The 9,998-nt window shown below is 46.3% G+C and overlaps 1 protein-coding gene across 1 annotated transcript; it reads left to right on the forward strand.

Moving 5' to 3' along the window:
* The first annotated feature begins 732 nt into the window (after window positions 1-732).
* LOC142566690 (uncharacterized) lies at window positions 733-9,673 on the forward strand. Its single transcript, XM_075677515.1, has 4 exons — window positions 733-1,128; window positions 2,845-3,051; window positions 8,502-8,603; window positions 9,373-9,673. The coding sequence occupies exons 1-3, from the start codon at window positions 784-786 to the stop codon at window positions 8,553-8,555; spliced, it is 606 nt and encodes a 201-aa protein (XP_075533630.1). The 5' UTR covers window positions 733-783; the 3' UTR covers window positions 8,556-8,603; window positions 9,373-9,673.
* Window positions 9,674-9,998: the final 325 nt, after the last annotated feature.

Genomic DNA, 9,998 nt, shown 5'->3' on the forward strand with positions numbered 1-9,998 from the left:
TAAATAAATAAAAAAGTAAATAAATAGGTTCTGCGGTATTTTTCTTTCATTGTTTTTGTGGCTTACATGTTACGGATAATTCAAAGCAAGTAAAGCATGAGATGCACTTGAGCAGTTGAGATGCACAAGTACATATTTTAATATGATCTCAACCTACACTGAAGGTAGCATTGCCTTTCTGTAATGACAGCGACATCATTGTCTGATTACCAAGACCTCTTGCGCATAGTCGTATTACATCGGCATCAAAGGCAGAGACAATGATTGAATTCCGCCACGTATTACGTTCCCTGTACCTGGTTTCCTTTATTCCTTGCTTCCTTCATGATTAGCTTTTTTTTGCACAGATTCCTTTTTTTTCTTGCTTCCTTACAAATTAAACCTAAGCAGAAAACCTTGTCAATTCAATGATAAAGAACGCCACCATGACTGTCGATGAAAGGACCATACTTGTAAAATGCTGTTCTTTCTGCTGCGGCGCGCAAACGTAAAAATATGAACATCGTTTCGAAAAGCCGGCCGCCATATATCAAATGAGTCCGCGAAAGTGCCATTTTTCTGCAAGTTAAGTGTGTATAGAACTATCGTACCTCTGTGCGGATGTCCGTGACAATAAACACATCCCATTTTCGTATTCATAAGCATGTTCATAGCGATGCCCGTCGCCTGTGTGCGAGGATCACTTGCGAGTAAAAGACGAAGACGAAGCGCCCTTCTGCGTTCGACGCTGCACGAGACGCTGCACGAGAGCAACCAGCCAAGCGAGCGATCACGTCGGAGACGATGGCCCCTTCAGCCGCTCTAAAGTCCTACACACGTTCCTGGATGCGAAGGCGCCCTCACGAGAGACGTCAACAGCGCACTGATGTCTTCCGCCGTCCGGTTTCACTCTCCATCCGACGTCGTGTTGGCGGGGCTGCGCAGAGGGCTTCGACTGACCCGTTATCCCTCCGGTTGCCTGGGCGCCACAAGGACTGCAGCAGGTCTCCTCGCCACGTCTTCCAGCGCAAGTGCCGCCATGACGCCATGTCAAGCTGCGTTCTGGGGACAGCAGCAGCACCTGGGAACTGCAGCGTCCTACCGTGCTTCTGGCTCCAGCACGAAAGGCTACGCTCCTGCAGAGCCCTGGCAAGTGATGTTTATTCATTCGCGGTGAGTGTATGTAGCTGCCCTGTCATCAATATTATTTCATACACGCACATAGCACGCTGCGTCTCGGAAAATCTTCATACTGAGTATAAGATGGGCCATGCTGCCTTTCTGTCCTTTATCAGTCTGGATTGAAAACCTCCTCACAATATTCATCCGTAAGAAAGGAACGGTCTCTCCTGTATTTTTGCTTATTCATCTTAATCCTAATGTTGGAGTCTTAGCGTAGGTAATTGTATGTACGTTTTACAGATATGAGTTTTACAAATATTAAACCACAAGAAACGTATAATCGAAGAAGTGCGTCTGTGTGCACCCTTGTATCCATCTTTAGTGCGGATATTTTGTCGACCCAGTGGCCGTGGTTCTACGCTTTTAATAAAGACTGAATAATTGTAGAAACTAAAATTTGATGTGGTAGTAAGCAGTCATGGGAGCCCAGTAGCCATCCTGTCCCTCTCTAGAGGTCGAGGTCATGTGTTAGATCCTAGACGGAGGGCAGGGGGCAAATTCCTATCGGGGGCGGCATCAAAAACGCTCGTGCACGATGGATTCCGAGCACGGTAAAGAACCCCTGGCGGTAAAATTATTGCCAGAGTAGTGCGACTCATCATTGAATTGCAGTTCCGACACCTAAGTCCCGCCCAAACCATGGCAAAAAAAAAAAAACAAAAAAGAAAAATGACCTGGCGCCCTATAACGTAAAACTACTCCAATATGTTTTTAATTCAATCTCCTGACGTCAAGTTATCGCAACCGCCGACGCAAGCATCACGCGGTGACCCGCAGCGCTGCCTGAACAGCCCAATCAAACACTCCTACTTTTCTTTGCTTTCGAAATCAATAACATTGCCTACGTTGAAGTGTTTCACTTGTAATTGGGTGGCAGAGGCGAAGAGCACGCTCAAGTGAACAGCGCTTCGATGGGACCGAGCCACCGCACTGAAATTGGTCCGCTTTCTGTACTTAGCTTGAGGTGGCTGGTCGAAAATCGCGACGTCGTGCAACGGAAGGTTAAGAAGGCCGCTAAAACAAATCCTCAGCAAAGAGGAGTTGGGAAGAGCGGGATCGTAAACGTGCCGAAAGTGCTCAAAAAGGTTACACGGCCACGCAAGCAGTTTATTATACGCCAATAAACCCATGCTCTCTGGCAGGTGCGAGTAGCCAGTGCCTGAAGGATCGGCGGCAGCCATCTTTTCATCCGTTGGGAACAGGGGCAGCCTCCGGATATTAAGAAGAAAATTCGGTTTTGTTCTGCATATTATTGCATCTTTAACGCGTACACGTCATTTTGACGCGGTGAGTTCTTGCGGCTTTGTGACGCCACGTGACAAGCAGGTGAAGAGTGTGCAGCCCGAATACTTTTGACCAATAGCCGAGTGCTAATGCCGAAAAGCCGTCGAATGGGAAATTACAATTTTTCTTTTGTTCGGTCAAATGATGCATAATCAGTGCGTACACGCTTATTCAGATGGGGACTTATTCGTCCAAAAAAGTTTTTGACCATTCGCGGAGGGCTGATTTCAGAATTGGATTAGAAAAGTTTCGGATAACATTACGTTATAGCACCCCTGGTAGCTAACTGAATCATTTAGCTGAGCGTCAAAATAATTTTAAATAAATGGCTGTTTCATTATGTAGCTGCGCAAACGCACCAAACATAGAAGCCGACTTTATGCTGGTGGGGCTACGCAGCGTGGATCGGCCAACCAGTTTTCGTTTCGGCTGCCCGGGCGCCACAAGGACTGCAGCAGGTCTCCTGTCCACGTCTGCCAGCGCAAGTGCCACCATGACGCCATGTTGGGCTGCTCTCTGGGATCAGCAGGAGCAGCAGGTGGACACTCCAGCATCCTGCCGTGCTTCTGGCTCCGGCACGAAAGTCCCTGCCCCTGCCGAGTGATGGCAAGTTGTGTTTCTTCATTCGCCATCAGTGTTAATAGCTGTGCTGCCGTCAAGGTGATTTGATAGGCGCCCATAGTACAGTGTGTCACATATTTCTTTATTGACTTGACATGGGAGTGGCCTCTTTGGGGCGCTCTCGGGATGCAGTTTGCATTCGGCTGGTCGAAACCAGGCGTTCTAAACACATTCGCGTGGTCTATTCAGAGCGCCGCGCTCCAGCAGAGAGCGTTAGGAGGCGGTGCTGTATGCCTTCCACACGACAGCGCCACCGAGATCCTAGGTAAGCTGGATCCCGTGGCTACTCTGATGGCTCTGGCAGCAGCTAGCACGTTCGGCTGGGGCAGTATTTCTACGGCTCCAATCACGAGAGGGCTCCGCATCGCTGTAAACCGACTTGGAGCGTCGTAGGAACCACCAGAGTGTATCACAAGAGGAACCGTGTTCGCCTATTTTCCTTAAACTATTCGTAATAAAAGGTCTCTACTCATCAGGAAAAATTGAATGGCATTCCAAGCGCTCATATTTTATTTCTAGAATTTGGTGCCTTTGGGTAGAAACTATCTGCATATGTTTTTTTTTTTAATTATGGAATTTTACGTGGCGAAATCACGATCTGATTATGAACCACGCCGTGGTTGGGGACTGCGGAATAATTTTGACCTCCTGGTGGTCTTTTAACGTGCACCTAAGCCTAACTGCACGGGCGCTTTCGCATTTCGCCTTATCGAAATGCGCCCGCTATTGCTGGGATTCGCTCCCACAACCTCGTTCTTTGCAACGCCACACCATAGCCACTAAGCAACCAAGGCGGGTTAGAGCGAGTCTATATAAGTCATTCTCACTGTTCGACAAACAAACCTTAACTCGAAAAAGGGCCTGCTTGTTCAGTCAATAATATACGCCTTCTTTACATATGTTTCTTCCATTGAGTGAAGGCCGGTCTGCGCGATCAGAAAAAAAATAATTCTAGCAGGGGTATCTTTGTCGACAACTATTTTTGGCTCTAAAACCAAAGCTACGGAACCAAATCGCGACTTTTGCACTGCTGCAGGAAGAAGTCCCGCAGTACTGCTGACGTTTTCTTATGTTCAAAAAACATTGTCTTGTTCTTTCAAAGCATAAAATTGGAACAATGCGTAAAAGTGAACAGTAATCGACTGATATTTTACTGTTTTTGTTAGTTTGGCCTATTGAGTTCTTCCGCACTCCAGAAAAGAGCTCATTTAATTGGGCGTCAGTCAAAGTCAAATTGGCAAACGCAAAATTGCGGTGGTGTCTTCTGGTGTCTGTTCGTTGCTTCTGTGCCGATTGTTAATTGATTCCAAGGTGGGCAGAATTAATCTGGAGTGTCTTCCACTACGGCGTGCCTCATAATCAAATCGAAATTTTGGCACGTAAAACCCCAGAATTCATTCATTCCGCCTCTGATCTCACGGCGAGAGACTGATCACCAACATGAAATACAAAATACTGTATATGGAAACAAAAGAAGTGTTTACACCATCCACGCGGAAACCAGGGGTGCGATCTTGTACGCGTTCGAAAATCGAACGGAGGCGGTTAGTTTTTTACATCACGAAATAGGCGGTCCGTTCCGTTGCGTTCGTCCGATAGCAGACGACAGGGAGTGACTGACAGCAGATATCACGTCACAATTGATGTCATGGCGTTAGTCACGGTTCAAAGTGGCGAATCGTATGCAGCTCGGTGGAACGGACCGCCTGTGTTCTATTTTGGAAGGCGTATAAGATCGCACATCAGGTCAACCCGTCTGGGAATCACAACCGTCGACGCTGGCGTGGGTTGCGCGTTCGACATCATACGAAAACTTCGGGCCTCCGGTACAGGCTTCTTCACTGCCAGTTCAGAAATGGATATATATCGGCTGTATAAATATCAATTAGCCTGTGAAATTTACGACGATATAATGGTATCTGCCAGCACTGAAATGAAGGAGTCATGCAACGTCGGAAAAAATCAAAGCCGAAGCCTGTGCCACACTCAATCGCCGGGACTCCGCCGCATACGAATACACGTGCAGAAAACTGCAAACCCGTAGCCTTCGCTTCGTGCCACAGAATAGTTGCCAGCGAGTATTGAGTGTGAATTTGTTTCGATGTACCTTTTGTCGTTCATTTCCTGCTTCTTTCTTGTTCTTCATTTTAAGTGCCGGCCCAGGAAGGTCACAACCTCTTAGTGTACTGTTTAACTACGCCTATAATATTAACAACTCCTCTGACAGTCCTCTGACAAGCATCACGTGGCTGAGCCGCAATGAACTGCTCCGCCGGCAACTTATCTGCTTCGTCCTTGTGTGCGCAGTGATGGGGCAACACCGAGTCACCTAATGCTCGTCAGCACAATTTGTTCCGTCACTTTAATCCAGCTTGAGTGTGCGCCTATAAGCGGAAACACAGCGCAAAAAAGAAAAAAAAACCGAGGAAGTGTGTGTCATTGAAGCCCACTGGCCTCTTCGTTGGATCGCCAGTGCTGCCTCCAGCTTTCTTGACGTTTTCAACGGGAGTCCTTCTCACATGCTTAATTTCCCTGCACTAAATGGAAGGAGAACGCATTAAACCTTGGTTTAATATGGCACAGTATTTCAGCAGTATATTGGAAGACTCTAAGCAAGCGAGTAGTGCAAAACACGAAGGAAAATATTGCGAGCTCAACCGCTTCATAGTGCATGGCTTGGCATCTGCAGCACACGGTCAGGGTTGTCCGCAGTCTCAGAGATCGTAACGGAGCAAAAGGGTTCGATCTCTGAGGCCACGTCCTGCCTAACTGCCGCTACCGAGACTCGCGCTTTGCGTTCCTCGCGAGTGAAAGACAAGCCGCTTGAAAATTGTTGCGAACTGTACTAACACGGTACATTGCTGGCTAATGAAAAGCATGAGCGTTTGGTTTACCAGCGAAACAATTATCAATAAACTTTGACTTATTGTGGGCTACCATCAACCTGTGTACTGAAGCATCCGTAACCGTCCTTCGTAACCACTGCCGCATTCTTCGGCCATATCATGAGTGTTGGGAAGCTTCGAAGCTGTGAAAAAGCTTACACCGGTGAAGCGCGTTAAGGATTAAGAATGGGTATTAATTACTGAGCTCAAAGATCTGAGTGATACACACCGGGCTTTGTCTTAGAGAGGGTGATACATTTAATCAAATTTTCGAGGAAATATTCTATAAATATATAAAACTCTTTGCAATTAGGCATTACATCAGCACTACCCACCAGCAGGCAAACTGCTAAACCTGATCTTGTTCTCTCCCACAGAACCAAGAACTCCACTACAGTCGAATTGCGGTCGTAATATTTATCGACATAGATCAACTGACACGGCGTGTTATGACATTCTTACAGAGAATAATCCAAAGTGTAGGTTTTTTTACTAATCTGTCGGTATCTTTACGCTTTGCCTTTCAAAGAGACGGTAATGTGTTACAATGGAAGACTTCACTTCCTCAGCACTAAATACACAAAAATGAGTATACCACAGGGCACCGTTCCACGGTGTGTTCTTTTCAAGTTTTATACGTAAATTATTTCCCCATCCCTTGGCGTAGAGTATAGCACAGTTTAAAATACAGTACGTTGTACGAGCGCAGCAAATGTGTGCCCAAGTCAATATTTTCCGTTTTTGCGGAAACTGTACAACGTCGGGAAAATTGCTAGTGGCGTCACCTCATTGTATTCAGCTATGGCCGCTCATTGATCTGCATACGCTTCTTCTGTTGTGCTATTATGTCTGACCGATCATATGTGAAATCACCGGAACCATTTTTCAGATGTTAGCCACGAGAAAAAAGAAAACCAGTTGACGCAGTTTTCACGTTTTTGTTGCCGCAATTGAAATAGTGTATGGAAACGTAATCACAATTTCGCCCACTAACAATAGAATTTCGAATAGCAGCTGATGAAGGCTGCGCTGTTTTAGCGAAACAGTTGAAGAGTGACTTCGAGTTCCTAAGGAATTCGTACGTATACGTACGAAGAGAAATACACTGTCAATGACCTGTATTTATTTGTTTATTTATTTATTTATTCAATAACACTACTGAATGCCCTGCGGAAGAGGGTATTAGAATTGGGGGAGGGGGGCACACGAACATACTATCCTAACAATTTCTAAAGAATACAACAAACGTGCCTAAATACGCGACTAAATACGCAGACACGACTATGTGTAGTAAAGTCAAAGTTTGGATTAAACCAAATTAACAGTATATTTAAAGAAATTTGAAATTTGAAACACCTAGAACTCAGAATACATAAAAGGCACTCAAGGAGGACAATTCTTAAACAAAATCTACCGGATGGCAAAGGTACCGGAGGAACACAACATAGAATATAACTCATTCAAAAAGAAAAGAAAAAAAACTTTCACATTGCACAGAGACATCACATTATGACATACGTACGCAGGATTTGTTGAAATCTGTCGGGGTGAACTTCAGTAGGCAATGTCTGATGGTAGGTTATTCTAGCGAAGTATGAATCTGGGTATAAATGACAGAGCGTGAGTGAAGGAAGCCATCAATGCAAACGCTTGTGATGGTGAAGTTTACGAAACAGCGATAGGCGCGCGCCTTTGCGGCGTAGTGATAGCGGATGCAATTCGGCGCGATTCTTTAAACATGCAGCACTATAGTGCGGGGGATAATTTGTAAAAGATAAAGCAAGCGGCTCGGCTTACAAGGATTCAAGGTTACGCACGATGGTGTCCTGGTTCGGATCCCAGGTGGCGCATGCGTATTCGACATTGAGGTATCACTAATGCGGTCTATACTAGATATTTTTTAAGAGTAAACGCGCTCGCTTGAGTGTGTATTTTATTATTTCAAATTTGCGGGTAATCGATGAAAGTGTAACGTTGATGTGATTACGAACATATTGGATACCATTGCAAATTGACTCCTCAAGAATCTTATTATCAAGAGAGTATGACGTTGCAATACGGGACGAGGAGCGTGAAAATGACATGCAATTAGCTTTAGAATAATTTAAGGTCATTTACCAGTCTGAACACCATGTACTCAATGCGTTTAGGTGTGGATGGAACGCTTCACGGTTAGAGTCAGTAGAAATCTTACGGAAAATGGCTGAATCATTGGCGAACCGTCTTATTCGGGACGACATGCAGTCAGGCAAGTCAACAATATAGACTATAAAAAGCAAAGCACAAAGCACACTCCCTTGAGGAAGGCTGGAGGCAACTGGAATAATGGAGGAGTTGTGGTCTTCATGGCGCAGGTGTTCTTGTTCAAATAGGATTATTTCGCTAGGAACGATTTTCTTGCCGTCGCCCGACTGCTCCGGAACTTATAATTGCATACCCGCCTCTTTACAGCGCTTCGAGTGAGCGTGGGCAATGTTAGTGGATTTGTCCCACAATACAAGTGCAACGCAAGGATTACAAAGGGCTTGTTTTGTGCTGTCACGGTTCCAGGTCCTGTGGTCACGCTGTGCTTCGGCGAAGCTGCAGACACTCCTGGACGCCTGAGAATCGCACGCAGCAGCACCACTGGCGCCATTGAGGAGGTAATCTACGGTATGTGCACATCGGCCATTGGCGACGTTCTACTTGGAATCGACCGTTAGAACTCAGTTATCCTTTACTTGGCGCGTGAGTGTTTCAGCAGAATTTAATGACATTTTGCGATTAACCTTTGCGAAACAAGATGGGAAACGTTGCACGTTTGTCCAATCCCTTTTGGAAGCGTTGCCATCGGAATAGGTCGCGGTCAGGGTTCGGAAACGACTGCTTCCGAGCCACAGATTCTGCAGTAGAGGAAGACATGAGGCAGCAAGGGTCGCAAGACAGAAGGAGAATCGTTAAAAAATTTAATGTAGGGTTTTAGATGCGAAGACCACGATCTGATTATGATGCAAGCAGTACGAGGGGACTCCCGAAATTTGGACCAGCTGGGGTTCTTTAACGTGCACCCAAATCTAAGTACACCGATGTTTTCACATTTCGTCCCCATCGTAATGCGCGGCGCCCGTGGCCGGGATTCGGTCCCGCGACCTCGTGCTTAGCAGCCCGATACCGTAGACACTAAGTAACAACGGCGGGTGAGGGAGAATCGTCGTCAACTGCTAGAACGACATGTTGCTCGTTAACGACCATGTGCGCATGCCCGGTTACCTGCATCCGGAAAAATCTGTGAATTTGCTCGGCCCAATTTCGTTGCGATTGGCCTGTGCACTTCGGCCCTCGTCACCATCCTCGAGCGAGATTGTAATCCAACGAACTGTAGTTTTATATTTTTTTTACTGAATACCCACGGAGTTGGTTGATTAACATTTGACCCTCGCAGTGCTCCGACCTGCCGGCGTGCTGTCCTTCGGCGACGCTGCGGTGGCTGCTCGATGCCGGAGAATCGCACGCAGCAGCACCGCCCCTACCAGCGCGCACTTCGCCACGTGCATCGCATGCTGCAGCTGCTGCGCCTCCAGTGAACCAGTGTTGCCGAATGAGGTCACGTGGGCTACTCTTTCTGTAGAAAGAGTACGCGTGCGTGGCCGCTACGTCTATGCTAACGCTTTTCCTTTCATGATTCGTCAGTTTTAGTTCTTGTAGTTCTTTATTACATCAATAAATATGGTTTTGATTGTCTACTCGTGTGACGTCTATGCTAAAACGCTGTCGTTATCCGAGAAGAGATGAATTCAAGCTGTGCCGAAGCATCTCCTGTCCTATACCCTTAATATCAACGCTCGCGAAAAGTGAGTGAACTACTGAAATGATGACAGTGTGATTCGCGGTCGTGTACGTGTAGCGTGATCTTCTGGTTGTCTGGTGCTTAAATGCATCAAACGGTGTTAAAGTAAGAACAAGAGCAACACAGCAGTCATAGCGCAACTTTCGCGGTGGATATCTAGAAAACGGTGCCACCCTTAGGATTCGATCAAAATTAATATGCCTTGCAAATGGGCCAGCAAC

The sequence above is a fragment of the Dermacentor variabilis genome, unplaced genomic scaffold (assembly GCF_050947875.1).
Source record: "Dermacentor variabilis isolate Ectoservices unplaced genomic scaffold, ASM5094787v1 scaffold_13, whole genome shotgun sequence".
Taxonomy (NCBI): Eukaryota; Metazoa; Arthropoda; class Arachnida; order Ixodida; family Ixodidae; genus Dermacentor; species Dermacentor variabilis.

Coding starts and splice junctions, on each gene's coding strand:
- LOC142566690 (XM_075677515.1), top strand. CDS start 784: ATGGCCCCTTCAGCCGCTCTAAAGTCCTACACACGTTCCTGGATGCGA. Junction 1,129..2,844: donor TACGCTCCTGCAGAGCCCTG/GCAAGTGATGTT, acceptor GGGGCTACGCAG/CGTGGATCGGCCAACCAGTT. Junction 3,052..8,501: donor CCTGCCCCTGCCGAGTGATG/GCAAGTTGTGTT, acceptor TCACGGTTCCAG/GTCCTGTGGTCACGCTGTGC.